The sequence below is a fragment of the Sturnira hondurensis genome, unplaced genomic scaffold (assembly GCF_014824575.4).
Source record: "Sturnira hondurensis isolate 20B ecotype Veracruz unplaced genomic scaffold, ASM1482457v3 Scaffold0013559, whole genome shotgun sequence".
Classification (NCBI taxonomy): domain Eukaryota; kingdom Metazoa; phylum Chordata; class Mammalia; order Chiroptera; family Phyllostomidae; genus Sturnira; species Sturnira hondurensis.
This window is the reverse complement of record NW_028086190.1, coordinates 5,625,231-5,646,195: the sequence shown is the minus strand read 5'-3', so window position 1 is coordinate 5,646,195 and position 20,965 is coordinate 5,625,231. Positions and strand designations below refer to the sequence as shown.

The 20,965-nt window shown below is 40.5% G+C and overlaps 1 protein-coding gene across 1 annotated transcript in view; it reads right to left on the bottom strand.

Annotated features, from left to right (window-relative positions):
• Window positions 1-60: 60 nt before the first annotated feature.
• The window catches only part of TTC39B (tetratricopeptide repeat domain 39B), a 146,027-nt gene continuing 125,122 nt past the window's right edge, over window positions 61-20,965 (bottom strand). Inside the window, 5 exon segments of the mRNA XM_037061938.1 lie at window positions 61-3,342; window positions 6,208-6,324; window positions 8,647-8,764; window positions 14,781-14,889; window positions 18,380-18,506. Of these exon segments, the coding sequence (XP_036917833.1) occupies window positions 3,252-3,342; window positions 6,208-6,324; window positions 8,647-8,764; window positions 14,781-14,889; window positions 18,380-18,506 (562 nt within the window). The 3' untranslated portion in view covers window positions 61-3,251.

The following is a 20,965-nucleotide window of genomic DNA, read 5'->3' as shown; positions in this document are numbered from 1 at the left end:
CCAGGAGAAGGGAAACGATCTGGAGAAAAGCCTGCACTCCTTCAGAAAGAATATAAAGTACTGTTTGTATTTGATCGAGAAATGTCTAAAGAGACTACAAATGTGTCAAATATATGTATGCATTTTAGTTAGGTATTGAAGAATTAGTAAGTAATTTCAGAAATTTTTCCAGTCGATCACAAAGACCTTTTTTAAAAATTGTTATGTTAAATGTCCAAAGGAGGAAAAACATCTGTTTGAAAACATACACAGAGTCACTTTAAAGGAATGGATGAGAACTGGCACCACAGTCAGTATTAGCAGCAGGGACCACCAGTGCATACTGCAAGGCAACTACCTCTGAAAGTAGCTTCGAAAGAGAAAACTTTTCTTCCAAGGGGAACAACTTTCATTTTTACACACATCCCACGGATCGAAGCCCTAAGTTGAAGCCCCAATCAAAGAATGATACAGTGTTTTAACCTCAAAGTTAAATCACTAGCTTCCAGGCCAGGTACAATGGACAATCACACAGCTCTGCTAACCAACAAGTTTGCAAGGAGATGGTTACACTGTTGGATTGTCTCAATGATTTAAAATCTTCTTTGACGCTGATTGATCTGGAATTCATCTTCCTCCAGTTTGGACCTACTCGCAGAAGAGACAGAGAATCAATGGACTCCATCTCCCAGTGGAACTTGGGACCTTCTGGTAACCAGAGGAAGCACAAAAACATTAAAATATGAATTCGTAAGAGATCTGATGTAGTTAATCTTCCATTAGTTGTCAAGCAGAAGTCATGCCTTCATTGTCAGCATTCTACAAAACATAGCCTCTATTTCGGTCTCAAATTTATACAGCACCAATCAGAACTCTGGTTTCCATTTTTTAAAAAAAGGCAATTATACCAAGAACTACACAAACTGTCAGACACATTGGCAGCCCAACCCTTCCACATATGCCCCTCAAAACATGAGATAAAACATTGTCACTTCAGTACTATTCTACACAGAACAGCCTGAGTCACAAAATAACTCCAAAAATACAATATGAGCTGATGGTACAAGAAACCAATGTCACCACAATATCTTACACATGGCAGGCCGCAGATTAATTTTTGAGGCATTAGGGATAGTACAGCACTAATGCTGCAGGGATATTAAAAACCCATTAGATAGGTTATCCATGTTACCAGCTAACTACAAACAGAATAGGAAGTAAGAAAAATAAGAAACATAAGTGATATTTTAAATAGATATGAGTTACTTTTATGTTTGTTTGTAATGCAGAGCTAAAATAAAATTAAAATAACCAATATTAGGTTAAATTATATGGATGACACACACTCTATACGAGACATAAGTTTTATACCAGAAAGATAATTTTTTTACCGGCTTTTGCTCTGACTTGTAGCTTCTTGCAAAAGCAATGTGAGTGTCTTTAAAAAAATAATGCTACCAAAGCTGTTCTAAATAATTGACAAGCTTTTTTTCATAGTCATATAAAAATAATTATTAAACATATTTTCCACTACTAGTTGTGACGACAGTTTATTTATTTCCTCGTTTTTCTGGACCTACAGTGAAGTTACACAGTTCACGTTAAGAGCACACACTGAGACCTTCACCACACCATCCGCACACATGGGTGGTACTCTGTTCAAACCGTATTAATATCTTCCACTGGAAATACATCCTCCGTACTGGTCAAGAGTTAACACCTTAACGAAACCAAGGCAAACACCTGCTGAGGACAGGATCCTGCAGAAGGGAATAAACTCATAACCTGGGCCACTGCCAGCACCACGCACAAAGTAAACACAAAGGTGAATGACTTTCTGCACACCAAGGGCCTGGCAGGGATGGGCTCCTGACTCCCAGTCTGGGGCTATTTCTGTTAAGCTGCATAGGCTATTATGACAAGTTATTCTTCAAAATAGAAGCAGAAATAGGACAAAACCCTGATTCACTGATCACAAATTTTTTTCCTGATTCTGGATGCAAACTGATCCTAGTCCCAAAAGATGCATGTTTGGAGGCTTGCGGGTACAGACAGTGATGACTGCAAACTAAAAACATCTTCCGAGTGGGAGTGATTTGGATTGAACGTTTAACATTGTCCACTGCAAATGAATAACTAAAATACTGGTGGTTATACAACTGAAGGAGACCTTGGTAATCATCTGTTCTTCTTCCATGTCACAGATAAGGAGAGTATGGGGGTGCAAAGAGCAGTGGGCTTGGTCAAGGTCGCTCCGGTAGCTGCGACCCGGGAGCAGGGCTGAGTCCACAGAGTCAGGCTCTCTCCCACTCAGTGTCCTGACCGTGCTTCCCAATCAATCACAGGACCAAACAGCCCTGCTATTTACAAGGAGCCATCACAGTGCTAGAGAGATTAGAAAATCAGATCTCACTCACCAACTTCACGAGTGTAAAAATTATTGGTATTTTACATATTTAAAGCAGCAGGAACTTTGCTTCCTCTAAGAAAAATAATCAATGTATATATTTTAGGCTCTCACTGCTAAGGATAATGTCTAAAATATAACTTTTTTCCCTTTACATACATACTTTTTAAAATTTTGTTATTATAATAGGCTTAATGAGTACATTCAAAAACAAGACAGTAAGTCTCTCAAAAATGTCACCACTTTTAACTTACACGAAGAATTAAAAAAAACTAACACTATGTCACCATCTCTGCTAGACACGGGTCTTTTCAACCTATTCACTACCTAATCCCATCCCTGTTTGTATCCACTCCCTGTCTTTTTCAGGAGTCTTCAGAAGGTTATTCAGCTATTTTGAATGTAATTGATTTTGTTTCCCCTCTGAAATTTAAATACTAGGCAACAAAATAACTGTTACATTTAACTGACCAACAGATCTAAAAATGGCTCAACTTGTAAGCCGTGTGATAATTAAACAGTATTAATTTCCATACTACAAAAATAAATAAATAATCTAATTAGACTTTGTTGTACCTTTGAGTCATTTAAAAGACTCTTCACTCTCCAATTTAAGTCTAATATGAAATTCTTGGAGAGGCAAAATATAGGAATTTTCTAGATAGTACTGATTGTTACTACATACGGAAAAACAAAATGGCATTCACAGAAAACAACAGTAAACCACATAAATGATTGAAAATATTGGTAATAAAATTAATTTTTGTCTCTCATTCACAAGATCAGTTTTCCACTTTAATACAAGGTCTAATCTATAGCAGGCATTGGTGTTAATGGAGGGGAAGTTCCATCCTTCACGTCCTGATCAGTCTGAGGAAGGTTTTCTCCAGAGGTGAAGAGCTGCCTGAATTCTGAAGTGCAGTCTAGACTCCATGGAGTAATCTTTGTAGTTGTTCCTAAAGGCAACACCAAGGAAACGTAAAATGTCTTGTACACCACAGCACCGCCACCGCCCTCCCCGTGCTCTCATCTTCATTCCTTATTTGCCTTCAGACTTGACTATGTGGAACAGTGGGTATTGTTAACATGTAGATTATGCCCTGTGAGGAGAGGAGGATGGCAATATTCTTTATTCCTAGATGCTTGCTGGATGGCCTAAAAGTCAGTTTGCACACCAATGTTCTGCTTAATCACCAACCCACTCACAAACACAGCAAGGATGCGAGGAGGGTTTGACAATTCTGTGAGCTACTCTTAAAAAGTCGACCTCCTTTTCTAAACTGGGAATGTCAAAGCAGCCTCAGATAAACATGGCGAACATGATCAAGCACAATCCCCTCAAAATTTACCTTGAAAATCTCGTAAAGCAACAACCACCGCAAAGACAGCGGGATTCCTTAGTGATACCAAAATTACTCCAGTTTCCACAAGCAGGTATCAATGGTGTGGCCAATAATTATTGTGTGGCAACATTAGAAAGGGCCAGGCCATTAAAACCCACAGATTATGTAAAAGCTTCACTCAGATCACTCATGACTTCTCTTCGCTAGAACTGTCAAGAAGGGTCAGAAGGGAATGGCTCCCACCTCAGGCTCCTGCTCTCATACTCTGCTCTGGCCCCTGGGTGAGCTGTGACTTCCTTCTCTGCAGTGGTATTTGTTTCTTTCTGTAGCCTGCTATTTTACACAGGTGTAAGTACTACTTACTGGTAAGCTTGAAAGGATTATTATTCATCATAAGGGTTATTATTATTCATAAGCTAAATCAACATCTTACTAGAGTTCACCAAAGGATGCAATTGAGTGTTTTCCTAAATGTCTGGCCACTAATTTTGGCAACTTTGCAAAGGGAAACTGCAGGCAGCTGACAGTCTTAAAACCACTGGGAAGTCTGCTTACGCACCATCAGCACTGGCTTGAGTTAGCGGTGACTTTTGATCATTGTGGTCTTGTTTCTTAGTGGTGAATTTAGACTAGTCTTTTATTTTCATCATTATAAATTTGCCTTACCATACATTGCCTAAGTAACACTAAATATGACCAAGTAACAGATACTTGGAACAACAGTATTTAGAGTTCCTAGTTTTCCATCAGCTACATTTGATGACACATACATGTCAGCTGAAATCTGAGTCATTATCACTCTCAACAAATTAGCATTAAAAATTATTTGCTCTCATATCTCCCATTAACGAGAAGGGGAGAAGGAGGAAAAGAAGTAGAAGAAGCAGAAGAGAAGGTGGGGGCGGGGCAAGAAGGAGAAGGTAAAAAAATAAAAGGTGACTGATGACTCTCTTCCTTTTGGAACACCTTGTTCACTTGGCTTTCCGGGATGTCATTCTGACTCAGGGGCTATTTCTTCCTACTCTCATTGCTCATTCTCATTAAAACGACAGCATGTCCCAAGGCTCTGTGCTGGACCTCTCTCTCGCTCTCTCTTTAGTAAGTTTCCCAAAACCACCTCATCAAGTATCACAGCTTCAAATAGCACTGTGTCTGTGCTGGTGACTTCGAAATCTGCACACTTGTCCTTTACCTTTCCACTGAAATCCATGCTTCCACAGTTGACTGTCAACTCATTGTCTCCATGTGGATACCAGTAGGCATCTCAAAGTATCATGGTTCAAACAGAAGTGTGCTCTTCTCCATCCCCAAACCTGCTCCTCTAAGTATTCCCCATCTCAGTGAAAAGCATCATGACCAATCTAGTGGCTCCACCCCCTAGTCTAGAGGTTACTTAGCTGCGGCTTCAGCAGGGAACATTCCCCAGGCAGTGTCCTGCTGACTGATCTCAGGACTGGCTGTAATTACGTGAATATCAACTACAATATCACTTCCTCAAGGAAACCTTCTGGAATCAACCCCGCCTAACAACAGCCAGGTAGTCTGTATCGGTACAAATCTCAGCAAAGCACATTCCACTGTTATGGTTTTTTACTTGCTTCTTTGACAGCTCCCTCCAAGTAAGAGAGCAGGAACATCGCCTGTTTGTACGCAGCTGTCTATCTAGAGCCTTTACTAGGGCCTGGCACATAAGAGGTGCTCAGTGAATACTTGCTGAACTTGAGTAAATGAACAAACCAATGAACCACAAAGGGACTTATGGCCTACAGCTAAAAATGGTGTCTTTATCCACTGCAAGAAATGTTCAAGGTGAACAGACCACACCAGATTTGGGCCCTGCCAAGGGCCCAAACCAGTCTGTGACACGAGTCTGTGAGCCACTGTCTAGCAGAAACGATGGAGTGCTTTGCAAGTGCCAGAGCAAACAAAAAGCACAGAGAGTCCCGGGAAGATTCAGAGGGCTTCTTGAATTCAGTGGGTCTTCAAGGAAAGGAGAAATACAGTTGAATACACCAAAGGTCAGCAAATTATTACCAAAATTATGGCCAAATCTGGACACACCCATTGACTGATGGATGGATGGATTGATTCGTCTTCTATGGCTGCTCTTGATACAGTGGAGTAGTTGCAATGGAGACCTTACACTGTGAAGCCAGACATGCTTACTATCTGGCCCTTTACAGGAAATGTTCGCCCACCTCTGAACTAGGATAGACTAGGCTAGATACCTGCCATACAGAAGCCTGCAGTCACAACATCTGTAAAGTGTCACGGAGTCAGGCATTCAGAAGGCCGGAAACAGCACAGTCACAGCAGAAGGCATGGGCAAACACTAAGCATAAGTTAGCAGAGGTAACATTTTACTAATGCTCATTCACAGTTTAACTTTTAGGGGTGTACACACTGTCACTGCTGTTACAACGCCGCTGACCTTCCTGCCTCCACACTGAAGGAGGGAAAGCGGTCCTCACCACTCACCTTGCGGTTTCTAGAGCCTTTAGGGCCTTGTCAATCTCCCCTTGGCTTTTGTACAAACACGCCAACTCAAACAGAGTAAATGGCACGAGGTAGTGGTCGAACTTCAGTAGCCTTTCACTAAAACAATGAATGAAAAGCAATTAAGTCTTAAAAGGGTTAAAAAAGCAAAGCAAGTCTTAACAGAACAAGAAAGGAACCATTCTTTTCAACATACATGTTTCCCCATTTCTCATAAAACAGGTGCTTAGCAGCACTATTATCAGAGAAAAACAGTTGTTTTACAAAGTTTTTTCAAAGGCCCTCATACACTATGGCAATAAATAGTATGCTTTTAGTATATTAATCTCCTATTTTATTCCTTAATGTATACTGGACCAGCACTGAGGACTGTTTATTGCCCCTTAAGTATATGAATACATGCAGATCTTCAAAGATTAATCCTGAGAAGGACATGATGATCCTCCTGAACACAAATGTATTCCATTTAAAAATAAGAATGCTGAATGCTATATTACTGTTTTGCTAAGGTTCACTTCAATTTGCATTGTTAAGTCTTATAATGCTAAAAAAAATGTCAGTAAGAAGTAGTCGACATTTCTGTTTTCAGCAATAATATAAAAACCCTCTCACGACAAAACAACTAGAAGCACTAAAGAAGTATGAACAACGTACTTTCAAATGCACAGTTCAGCTCACGTGCACATAAGAAAATCTCTCAAACTGAAAACAAAACCAAATCAGACTCTGAGTGTGTGGGTGATGCCCAGGCAGCCCTGGGGTCCACTTCAGTCTGAATCACCCATGGCTTTGAGTTTCAAACTTCAGTGGCCATGCCGAAGACGAGGCCTTGGGGCCACACAGGACATGGACCTGTGTGTGAGTCAGGGCCCTTGAAAGGCTGCTGCCGCCTCAGGGAAAGGGCAGATTAGGAAAAACCCAACCTCCAGCACAGGAGGAAAACATGGGCCATTGGCTCCTTGGCCTGTGCTCCTGGCGGAAAGTGAAACACATTCCTTTCACTAAATGAATAACCAATAGGCCTGTCCTCACATGGATTTGCGATTTAAATTTACATTGCCCAGAGCGTCCAAGAGCCTCTAAGCAATAAGATACGCATGAACGTGGTTCTGGGCTGCAGAGTGTCTGGGTCACCCGGCAGAAAGAAAAGCAAAGTGACTTTAGTGAGACGCTTCCTCATTTTTAGTCTCTAGGAGTCTCAAGATAAAATGTCAATAAAGAAAAACTCAAAACCCAAAATTATAAAACACAAAAGCAAACAATTCACTATTGTTAAAAAATAGCACAAAGTGGTAATTCTTTTAATAATCCTTTTGATCCTTGTAAAAACAGCAATAAAACAGAACTCAGTGGATATGCCCTTACTTAACATGTTGACTAAAAATACTGAGTGTACTCCTTGTGTGGGAAACAGAGGTGGTCTCATTCCTCCTCAGATAAGAACACCAGTCCTCCTACAGTCTCAGAAAGGAAACGGGTCGCCATGGGTGGAAAAGCGCCTGATGTGGAACGGAGGCTGTCGACTGGCATTCTGGGGCCATGATCTAGTCAGCTGACAGTGCTTTAAAAGAATTTGAACCAATATTTAAAAATCAGAAGATTTTACATAAAGTCCAGAGTCCAGGCTTTTCATGAAAAATTGTAGGGATAATAGCTACTCGGCCTACATTGTGCAGAGCAGCAAGCAATTAGCGCTAAGGAGTGGCTGCCTTCTTTAAAGAGAACACATGATCTCCTGAATCTGCAGTGCCCACCAATCCCTTACTCCTGCCAGCACTTGCCGAGGCGTCTTGTCTGGCTCCTATAGATGTTTGCATTCATGACTCCAGATACAGAGAAGAAAGCCAGGTATGTGACCCTTGACCCAACTCTCTGTTTAGCAAAGGAGAACACTGCCAACGCAGTTAGTGGGGGGAAAAGAACCCGTCCTGTGTTTACAGCACAGAAGCCTTTTGCCAAATGAGAAGCGTTTATGGTGTTCACCCCATGTCTCTCTTCCCTGCCAAATTATTACCACAATGAAAGCAAGTCTCTGTACTCAACTCTAAATCCCCAGGATACAGTACAGACTGTCGCACACAGTGAGTACTCAAATATCTGTGGACCAAATAAATGAGAAAACAAACGCAGGAGTCAAAAACACATCAGAGGGTCAGCACACTGCTGCCCGAATGTGGTTAGATACCTGTTAGCTTGGCCATAAATCTAGTCTTGTGCGTCAGCTTTAAACATCAAGTGGGAATGCACAAAGCCACACTTCCCTTAGATGATAATTTGGTTCTCAAAGAACGGAGAAGACACAACTGGATTCTGTTTCTGGTAACACCAAGCAAAGGGCAGCAGCAAGAGAAACTACTTTCTCACAGTAATCCGCGGGAAGCCAGCATCTGCACCCAGGCTGGTGTCCCGGCTTGTTCTTACCTCTGGATAACGTGACTGAAACACAACTCCGCTTGCAAGGGCCGCTGTAAGTTCTTCAGGCAGCATCCTTTCAGCAGCTTCACCAAGCACTCATCATCCACTGTGTAATCGCTGAAGTCTTCCAGCAAAACAAACAAAATCACACACAAAAACAAAAATCGTTTTTTACAACCCTAATTAAGAGGCAAGAACAGATAACAGCTATTATGTTTCAGAGGGCTCATTTAAAAATAAGGAAAAGATTTTTAGCATTCCCTATGCCTCACTACATGAAATACAATAAAATTAAATTAATTGAATATTGAATTTACTACATCAGTTTAGTACACTATTTTATTAAGGGTTCACTTTGTTCTCTTAAACCTTTTTTTCAGGGGCTCATATTCTGAGTTATGTGGCCTTAGAAAAACAGCAGAGTATATGAACTTTAAATAAAGTAAGAGCTGTATTAATTCTATAAAAGCAAAGCCACGAGGAGCAAGAAGGCTGCCTCCTCCCATGGTTCTGGCTTCTAACTGTGCTGGCTTCACGCGGATGAGGACAGCACTCCCATATGGAGAAGCAGATGGCCTTCTCCCCATTAGAAATGCAGGAAGCAGAATGCCCTCTCCAGATCGTTATGTTTATAACTTATCAATTCTCCCAGGCTGTGCTCTTCTGGGAGGAAATTATATCATAAAATTAGATAAAATGGTTCTAAAGTACATGCAGGTACCTCAGGCCCCACACACTTCTAACTGCTTGGGGCTAATGTAAAGGTTTTCCTTTCACCATTTTCCCTGTGGAAAATGACTGCCTCCTACAGCCCAAGGCAGTGGGATATGAAACAGAAGGAGCCATAATATGTGTGACATCTATGTGACAAAGGTAGCCATTTCACATCAACCACTTTTGAATTGGGGGGTTTTGTAAGTTTGGTGCAACTAAGAAGTCATTCCCAGACAGACTGGTAATTTATACACTCCAGGCTGTGACAACACGGGAGGGTGGGGGGTTGGGGGGAGGAGAGGGCCTGCAAACCAAACTAATGAGGCCCTGGGAGTCCCTCACACTGAAGCCCTCCTGCTTCCAGAACCAACCTCACAGAGCACCACTGGCACTTGCTGGTGTTTCAGTGTGCTTCATATGGGAGGTTAGCGGTGCTACATAAGCAACTGGAAGAGGGTCGCTTTTTCCCCAGGTGCCAAAACCAGCTGATAGTCACCTCTTGCCTCCAAGCTCTAATCAGTCATTCACCAAGAAAATCACAGGTATCAATACCACATTTCCTTTCCTATTACTTAAGGACCATTATTTCTACCAAAAGAAGAAAATCTATTTATGCTTCTAATCATGGTGCTCACTGAAATACACATTCAAGAAGAAATATGCATTGTAGGCATCTTTCAGGCCTAGAACCAAACCCTTAGGGTCCATGCTAGATGCTAGTTTTCAGTATCGTCTTTGTGCAGTTTATCGAGTTCTGTGCAGGACTTTCAGATAGCCTCTCTTACCACAAAACTCTGGCGCTCAGTGAACGGTGATTTTGCTGAGAAGGGCAGACAAAACACCACGCAAAGCTCCAGTACCAGTAAAGCCGCATTTAGCTTTTATTTAGATCAGGAGTTAGAGACATGGAAAATAGGTCCAAAAACACCAATACTCCTCCAAAAACGTTAGAAAACAAAACCATTAATCCTTCAGACTACTGAGCACTATTTGTGATGATTATTTTCCCTTAAAATGTTGTTTATCATGATTCTCCAGCTCATAGGTGACTTCACAGATGAACATTTTAAGTTTCCATTTTACATTCCACTGCACTTAATAAAAAAACAGAGGGTAGGTGGAAGGAAAAGAAATTTGAGGCCCACACTACAAAAATATCCACACTGAACATTGTAGAAGCTAGCTGAATACACCAAAGAAAAATATTGAAAATAGATTTAGAAAATGAAAACCCATAAAATGAACAGCACTCTCCCCCTTATGTAACTCTCACGTTCTGCCGTGCAATTTCACCAAGCAAGTTAAGCAGAACAAAGAGTCAAAAAGAGCTACTGCAGTAACTCCTAACAGCATGTTGGAACTCAGTTAGATTTCAGATGAAATGCTAATGGAATTAACAGCAAACACTGACTCCAGTCGCATTACACCAAGTATTTTCCTTTCCTCAAACAGCATTTCTCCTGGGTGTCTGCACAGCCTCTCAGAACTACATTGTCAGAATAGGACATTGATTGTACACATTCCAACCTTTTACTTTAAAGACATTTGTCAAAGGTAGAAGCAAAAATTCAATTACTGATAATGAGGCAGTGAGGAAGAGAGGGTAACTTCAGGTTTAAAACTTAATTCCATTTTCCAAGTTTGTATTTTTTTTCCCTCATTCTGAAGGAAAGAAACCTAATTACTCAAAGGTCATAAAAATAGGGCAGGGCGAGATTTGGGTGTTGGGTAATCTTCTGGCATAAAACAGTGCACCTGGAAGAAATCATGGATAACATCTGGCAAAGGGTTCTCTGCAACAGGAACCAGCTTTTTTTTACCCAGGAGAAGACATACAAAGACAGAATCTTATGAAGCGTGGCGTGTCTGTCTGAGCTCCCCCTAGCCCTGCTTAAAGATCTCTAAGCCCATCATCTCAGTACGCCATTAAAAGAGGAAGGAATGGGAGGAGACAGTGTCTTGGTTTTCTAAACCTCTACTGCATTTTACATGTATCGTCTGATACCTACATTTCCCCCAAATTTTACCCCCAGCCAATGGAGGGGCAGGATAAACTCAGGGGTGGGGGGACAAGGGCCCACTCAAAGGGGCCCTTGAAGAAGGGAGAAAACCCAATGGACCCTCAGGGCTTTTTAACATACGAAGGCCCCACTCTGGTGGTACAGATCAGTCTGCACTAAAAGGATGGACCTTTGGTCATCAGAATTTATCCTACCAAACCCAAAGCCTTTTCTTTGTAGAAAGAAAGAAGCAAGCTGGCCTACTTTTCTGGAGAAAGAATATACTACAAATATTTCCACTTAATGAAAAGGGGTTTTCCTTTACTTTCCAGTTTTCATATAGCCACTTATTTAAAAAATACTTATTTTTCCATTTAGCTTGTGGATATGTGGAAATTAATCATAAATATTTCCTTAATAGCAGAAACAAATGTTTTCTCTATCATAATTCTACATCTAGCAGAGAAATCTAAGATTGTTCAAATGAGTAAATTAATGGAATGTGGTCAAATTAGTTGAACAAAAATGAATACTAATATATTTGCTCAAAAGCCCAAACAGATTTTACAGAAATGCATTTTGTGAAATCTCATTTTTAAGGTAAACTTTCATTTAAATTAAAAATTATGTGACTTTGGTTTATTTTTCACTCAAAACAAAATAGTTTTTCTTCTTGAAATTATTTCACATGAAAAATAGTAAAGGTCACCTCACACCCATTAAGATGACCACTACAAAAACAAAAACAAAGCAGAAAATAACAAGTGTAGGCAAAGATGAAGAGAAATTGGGTCACTTGTGCACTGTTGGTGGGAAGGTACAATGGTGTAGCTGCTATAGAAAACAGTATGGTAGTTCCTCAAAAAATTAAAAATAGAAATGTCGTATGGCCCAGAAATTCCAGTTCTCGGCATATAGCTAAAAGAACTGAAAGCAGGATCTCAAACAATACATGCATACCCGTGTTTATATAAGCTTTACATAAGGTCTATTCACAACCAAAGGTGGAAGGAACCCAAATGTATATCGGTGGGTAAATGGATAAACAAAATGTGGTATATACATTAATGGAAGCATTTAAAAAGAAGGAAATTCTGACATGGTACAACATGGATGTGCCTTGAGGACATCATGCTAAGTGAAATAAGCCACTTACACAAAGACTCTAGAGTAGTCAAATTCATAGTAACAAAAACTAAAATAGTGGTTGTCAGGGGTAGGGATAAAGGGGAAGAAAGATACAAACTTCCAGTTATAAAACAAGTAAGTCATGCCTGACCGGTGTGACTCAGTTGGATGTCATCTCCCTCAAAGTAGAAAGTCAAAAGTTTGATTCCCACTCAGGGCACATGTCTGGGTTGCAGGTTCAGTCCCAGGTCATGCACAGGTTCAGTCCCAAAACTGATCAATGTTTTTCTCTCACACTGATGTTCCGCTTCCTTTCTCCTTCCCTTCCCCTCTTGCTAAAAGTAAATTTTTTAAATCTTTTTTAAAATGTAATTAAAATAGTAAGTCATGGAGATATGATGTATAGCATGATGACTATAATTATTAAGACTGTATTGCACATTTGAAAGTTGCAAAAAGAGTAGATCTTAAAAGTTCTCATCAAAAGAAAAAAAATTTTTGTAACTATGGTGACAGATATTAACTAGACTTGCTGTGATGATTATCTTGCAATGAATACAAATACTCAATTATTATGGTGTACACCTAAAACTACTATGTCAATCATACCTCAATTTTTTAAAAAGTCTATGATGTATTAAATGGAAAAAACTAGACTAATATATGTCCACGTACATTACAATTATAACTACAAAAATAAGGCTATGGTGGAATACACAAAACTGTAAATTTTAAATTGTGTTATAGCAAAAACATGGATGGCTTTTTTCATGTCTATCAATTGTAATTATGTAATGTTTAAAAATTGCAAAGAGAGCCCAGGCTGTTGTGTCTTGGAGGATTGAATGCTGGCTGGGAGTGGGGGTGTGGGGGGAGTTGCCAGTTCAATTCCTGGTCTGGGCACATGCCCGGGTTGCAGGCCGAGTACCCAGTGGGGGCGGGGGGTGCATGAGAGGCAACCACACATGGATGCTTTTCTCCCTCTCCTTCTCCTTCCCTTCCCCTCTCCCTAAAAAAAAGATAATGGATAAAATCTTTAGAAAAAAAATGCAGCAAGAAACCTCATTAAATGTTTCAGCATCCTACTGCAGCTCCAACTACAAAAGTGACCCAAATGGGCCCTCATCACTGGGGCCACAGTCGCTAACCTATCCCCACATGGACAAGGTATTGCACGTGCAGCCAGTGCCCCCTCACGGCCCATCTTTGTCTAGTTATGAAAAATGAGTTAACTTTATAATTTCCCCTGACTCTTCCTGAATTTTTGTCCTTTACCATGTTTATCACCACAGAAGTTTTCGCTTTACTTCTGTGGTTAGAACCATTCAGAGGATAAGACCATTATCTTGGCACGTCACCTAAATGATTTGGAGGTTAGCATGCACAGCATGGTTTATCAAAAAAGAAAACCTATGATTAAGATAGAGAACTACAACATGTCAGAGCAGTAATACTTGGGTATAATCTGGTCCGACACCAGTCCCACTGGAAAAGAGACCTGAGACTCAGAGTGAGGGGGTGCATTTCCCAGAGTCACACAATGGCAGGGCTGGGGCTTTAAGCCCAGACCTCCTGATCTGCCTTCTACTAACAGGCCAGCTGCTTCCAGGAAAGGAGCCTCCAAGTCAACTGGGAGGGGCCTCTGGTACAACCAAAAGTAATGAATGAAAAAAATAAATTATGGTAAGATTTCAACCTGAACACAACTCTCCGTGTCTGCAAAAACATGACAGCCCTTTGAGATCAAAAGGCGGCATGCAAAGATGCACAAACTAAAATCAAATGCACACTCCCCTTGTGCTGCTGTAAAGCTTTACTGCCTTCTCCCCTTCATCTTTCTTTGGTAACAGATTTATTAACATATAATGCTCATACCATACAATTGCACCATTTAAAGCATACAACTCACTGAGTACATCAGAGCTGTACAATCTTCACCACAATCAATCTTAGAACATTTTCATCAGTCCCACCCCAGTGCCCCCTCCCTCGGCAACCACTGATCTACTTTCTGTCTTTACAGATTTGCCTACTGTCAATATTTCATATAAATAGAATCATATATCATGTGGTCTTCTGCAACTGGCTTCTTTCACTCAGCCTAACGTCCCCAAGGTTCACCCGTGTCTGCAGCGTGGGTTATTCCTCCCTTCATCTCTATCACACTCACCCCAACACCTGCAGTCTGGGCTCTTTTTCCCCAGGGTGCACGCAGAGTAACACGGGTAGCCGTGCACAGGGACGGAACAGGAGGGTGACAATGGTAAAGATTTCCAGGCTTTTATTTTTCATACTTACTTTCATTTTGTAAAGTTGCCTCAGCCTTTTCAATAGTTAACAACAGATTTTCAGAAAGGTCTTTTCTTTTGCTCACTATTGGAAAACCATTCCAGGCATACATCATTTCCTAATGAGAAAAAATGAAAAGCCATTTGCAACTGTACGAGGTTATTCAATGTCCTTTATGACAACAAAACTACGAATGTGTATTTGCCTCCATTACTAGGGCTCTCATTTAGAGGTTAGTGATACAATTTCCCCCTTGCTCATTTTATTGTATGCCTTTTGCCTTTTATATTGTGATGTAATTCAATATTATACTATACATTTTTATTGAAAATTCTGTTTATTCATTCACTTAACAAATATTTATTAAGCATCTGCTGCGGTCAATCCTGGAAGATAATCGATTACAGACACAGAAATAAATATATTTTAAACTGATACCACAAACAAGTCTATTTAATATAAATTCTTGTTATGTTTAAGTAAAGGGAAAACATGTTAAAATATCTGCCAATTATTTACACAAATTGTTTCCAAGGACATCACTGGAAATGAACATAGGGAATATTTTACTGGGCTCAGGTTCTTTTATACCATTAAAATATGCGGCAGCCCGGTAATGCAGTCCAATATGCAGAAAATGTATTCATCCAAAGGCCATATGGCTGAATGACAGCCCCAGAAAATGTAGACTAATGGTTTATCATTGCAAATTACATTTAATAGGCTAACAGACGAAAAAATTTTTTGGACCAGAAGTAAATGTGTTTTTGCTTGAAAATATTTTTCTAATCTTCCTGGTAGTGTAGTTCATATTTTAAGGGCATGAATTAAAGCAGGGTAATTAGTACCTTCTTGGAAATAAATTTTAAAATGTAATAAACCTCACATATTACACTGCAAATAAAAGGTTCCACCATGGAGAAAAAGAGAGCACACTCAGTAACTAAGGGAACATGTCTTCAATGTGAATTTGCACAAAAAATTGATTCAGGGACTCCTATGAATAGGAATGCTGAAAAGGAGGGCATTTTATTGCAGAAGGTAAAAAGCTAAGTAACTACCAATAATTGGGGGACAGGAGGAAATTCCTGCTTCTTAATCCTGTTAAATGGTAGATTGTTTTGGACTGTCTTATTGTAAAGATTTCATGTACTACCTGTGTGCATTGTCTGTTGTAAAATGTCATGAATATATTGTTCAGGGCTCCCTCCCTCCTGGCCGTGGAGAGCCAGATAGTTGTGGCAAGGTAAGGCGGGTCTCTAATAAAGAAATTCCTCAAAAGTAAAAAAAAAAAGATATTATTTGAACAACCTCTTACAGGGAAGCAGTGGAAATGAGGGAAATGCATTTGGGCAGAGTGACAACCAAGTCACCTTCACTTTGGGGAGCTGAGGGCCACTACAATGACCACACTCTTCTCTTCATTTCACATCTAACAGTTTCTTGTTGCTAAGAACATAATGACTCAATTCATAACTAATGGAATATTTGTTTTAATTAACGACCTCTAAATTTTGTTTTTATTGATGAAATATTTTATCAGAAGAAGGCAAGTGAACATCTGAGATTTTTATGAAAAATACAGTTTTGGTAAAATTCCTAGTTACCACAATTCAAGCCAATTGTACACCTTTACATGTGGAGAAATAAGTGCAGTGGGCTAACCTTCCTTTAGACCCTTAATAATCAAAGCAGGATAGAACTGGTTCTAAGTTCTAAGGCAGAGAGAAGACTGGTGCTCTAGAAGGTCTTCAGGAAAGTTCTGTGGCACAGAAAGCAAAGGTTTCCAAGCACAAATCAGCGATAGAAATGAATCAGGAATGGAACTAAAAGCTCGAATTGGTAAAACGGCAGTAGGCTCCCACATTAGCTGGGAAAGAGGGATATTTGGTCCTGTTTGTGATTTTCTTCTTTTTCTCTGTGCTCAGATATGATTACAGAGTGGTTGTGTTTGGTCAACCACAGGACAGAATACCCTGCCCTGGTGGCGGCGTGCCCTGAGGCTGTCCATCTGCCGCAGGGAGCACCTGGGCCTAGGTGCTAGATGCCGGCCAGCTCCTGCCACCTGGGAAGGGCTGCAGTGTTCTCTCTCACGGCACATACAAATAGCCCCTCTCACTCAATGATCAAACAATAAACAGCCCAATGAAAAATCTGGGAAGTATATGAACAACTCACAAAAGAAGAAAAATAAATAAGCACACAAAAAGATGTTTAACTGCACCAATAGGGAAATGCAAATTAAAACAGTAAAACAGTGTTGTTTAAACTGCTTCAGCCTTTTTGGAGGGCAATTTGGCAGTGTCAAAATACTAAATGCATATACCCTACAGCCAGGAATTCCAATTCTAGAAAGCCTTCCCAGAGAACTAAATGTCCATGTACAAAAAGAAGAATACAGAAGAACAGACACTGCAGTGTGTTTGTAATAGTAAAAACACAAAAAAGCTGAATAGCTTTCAAAGGGGAATAACTGAACAAACTCTGAAATACAAAAAAACAAAACATTTTAAAAATCAGGAAAGCCCAGCAGAGGACTGCAGAGGCCCATCAATAAAGAGCTTTCCTGTGCTCTCGGACTACCTGTGCAAATCTAAAGCTCCCAAAAGCCACAGCAATGTGATACATTCAGTAATTTTTCAAGAAGCCTTCATTAGAAAAACCTAAGTCGCCCTGGCTGGTATAGCTCAGTGGATTGAGCACGGGCGTGTGAACCAAAGGATAGCAGTTTGATTCCCAGTCAGGGCACATGCCTGGGTTGCAGGCCAGTTTCCAGCAGGGGACTCACGAGAAGCAACCATACATTGATATTTCTCTCCCTCTCTCCTTTCCTTCCCCTCTGAAGATAAATAAATAAGATCTTAAAAAAAAGAAAAACCTAAGTTGCAATTACGGTTTTTATCAAGTCTAGCCTACATAGTCTAACAACTAAGAAAACAAGAGCGGGCCGGGTGCTGCCAGGTGCAGCAGCCGCCAGCCACCCAGGCTCTCGAGCCCCGGACTGTGGTTCGTCCGCACTGCGATGGGCTCCAAGAGTAAAACACACTCCACGTTTCAAAGAATTAGTGCAATGTAAAAGAACTCAAAATACTCGTCAAATTTTTGTTGATTACGTGTCCAAATGACAACATTCTGTATATACTGGATTAAACTAAACACTTTGCAATCATTTTCATGTTCCCTGTCCCTGTTTAGTTTTTCACCTTTTCATTTTTAACATGGCCTCTTAGGAAAGATAAAATTACTTATGTGGCTTGCACTATAATTCAACTCAATTTCAATTAAGTCAGCTCACCTCATTCTGCCTGAATTTCCTTATCTATAAAATGCAGCTACAAAGAGAATTACCCTCATAGAGTTACTGTAAAAATTAAATAATATATTTTTAAATAGTCTATATCATAGTTTGTAGAACATACCAACTAATCAAAAAACATTTGCTGTAATATTTATTATTTAACTGTTATTTATGAATGTTCACCTTACAGACACACTTACAATGGTTTTTAATGGAGCTAAACTTCAAATGAAAGTTTGAATATTCCCTGCTGCTAAGAATAGGCAATTTACTTCTAAAACACAAACAGTAAATAAATAAAAGTAGATACCAGGGCAGGCAAAACAAGCTTCACAGGTGCAGGCAACGAGGAGGAATAACGTCGAGCCTTCCTCACAGCAAACTTCTCAGTAGGAATAGATTTCCCGGCGATTCTCTGCTTCAAGCTGTCCACCTGTCTGTGAAGAGCCCCAGCCCCAGTGAAAGGCCATTAGAACACAGACACTAGCTACCCCTGTGGAACTCACACTGTGTTCCCCAGACCAGCAGCATCAGCAGCACCTGCAAACCTGTTCCAAATGCAAATTTTCAGGCTCCCCCAAACCTAATGAATCAGTAACTCCTGGGGCCGGGCCCAGCAATCTGGATTTTCATGAGTCTGCAGGTGATTCTGATGTATGCTTAAGTTTGAACACTACTGATTGCCACATATTTCATTCCATTTAACTTAGCCCATGTCTTGACCTATCAAACACAGAACAGAAAATCTAGATACAAAAAATGGCAATTTCCTTAAGTAAGCAGGAAAGCCTCCAAAGTATTAAGTCACGAATACTCAGAGAGAGGTAAGAGAGTATACTGGTATATTTTCTATTCCCATCTGCAACTATGATACTGATTGATGAAATAACATGGCTCAAAGGATAACTGTCGATTAACATATAATTTGAGAAAATGTTTCCTAAGCATAGGTGACTTTGCAAATAACCAGCTACGGACAGACACCATGTTTACCAACCTCCTCTCATGACTGTAAGGAACTACAGTTCCGAGGCACACAAGCACACAAACGCGAGAGCAGGACGGGGAGACGACAGTTCCCACAGTGCCTGCTTGTAACACATAGATTTGTAAGTGCATCAAACACAGGGCTGAGAAAGAATTCATGAAAAACAAAAAGATGAAACAAGAGAAAAAATATTCCAAAAATACGAGAACGAGATTGTGCTAGGTAATTTTGGGGCACCATTGGGGGATAGAAATTTTAACTAGAATGCCCACAATTTGATGCTCATTAACCTCAGTGGAAGAGGCAACAGGAATGTAAGGATGAGAGAAGGAAGGAAGGGGTCAGAAGCAACTGGACACGAAACCCCTTCTTTTAATGACAACAGAGTGTGCATGAAGAAAGCGTTCATTTGGGGACCCTCCTGTCATTGTCCCAACAAATTAGATGCTATCCCACAACAGACTTCACGCTTTCTCCTAAAAATAAGATGGCTTACATGTTTCACAGAAGCTGTTTTCATACAGAAAAAAACAATGTATTCTGAAGTGGAGGAAACAGAGGGGATGTAAAAGTTTCAATGTATCTTAATATCCCATTCCATCGCGTTATTTGTTCATGTGAAATGAGAAAGGACATTTGACAGGTAAGAGGTAGCATTCATCATACCATGGCTTCTACTGATGTTGACGCTAGAGTTAGTGAACATGGTCCTGTTTTCACAAAGAGCTTTTAGAAAGGAGATGAGAAAATGGTTCTGGTCACACCTTCAAATTTGTTCTGATAATTCTGAAGGTTCACCTAAGACCTTATTTCTCATAATGCAGTCACAGAAAATTACAGCCCATTTAAATAGTTCTGTCATAGATTATATTTTAAGAATGCAGTAGGGTTTCTCCATTCCTTAACTCTCTCATGCCCAGTGGTCATCTGCTTACTGCCATGGCTACCCACCCTTATGGTCTTATTTTACGCCACTTCATCGCCTGAGGGACTTTTCTCCCCCAGAGCATGAATTCAAGCACACCACGCTCTCTGAACATCACTCTCCTCGTTCTACCCTTGGCTGTCTAACAAGACCTCAGTTCACCTGCCCTTCAAGTCCCTCCCAGTCCAGCAGTCTCTTTTATTCTCCTAGTCCCTTCCTACTGCTGCTAACATCTCCCGTCCTTTACTTCTTCTGGTCTATGTCCTAACTCCCTTGTCCACTGCCTCATTGCCGCACTGATCTGGTGAAAACCCAATCCTGAATGAAGCTCACTGCCTACCTGACAGCACCTACACTGACAGCAGATCATCGTAACTATAAATTCACTACAATCAACTTCAAATTGGCCCTCGCACTGCCACCTGTCATTCCCACCTCATCTCTCAGTACCTCACTGTTCCACTCTGTAACGGTGACTTCACACATTCTCCATCCTCCTCAGACCTCCAGCCTGTTCCCTTCTCTTTCACTCTCAACAGAAAACCCTGCCTCCTCCATCCCAGAGAAAAACAGAAGCTCTGAGGTAGGAAGACCTCCATAACCAAATACCCATGAGCTTTGCACATATTCTCTGCGCCCTCCCTTCTGACACGTCAGTGCTTTGGATTCTATCTGCTCTTGCCTTCTCAGTAACCTTACAAATAAGAATTATTCCATTTCTCACTTGCATGTGCAACTTCTCTATCTCAGCTGGATCCTTCCTTGTGGTCTTCAGAATGCTCTTATCTCTCCCATTAAAATACACTGATATTAAATCTCCCTCCAACTCTCTCCCCGCTCTCCCTCCTCTTTACACTCAAAGTTGTCCAGGGTTATATTTATGCTCAATTCTCACTCATTCTTTAGCCAACTCCAATCTGATTTCCACCTCCATTCTCTTACCTATCAGCTCCTGCTAGGGTTACCAATGATCTCTGTGTCAC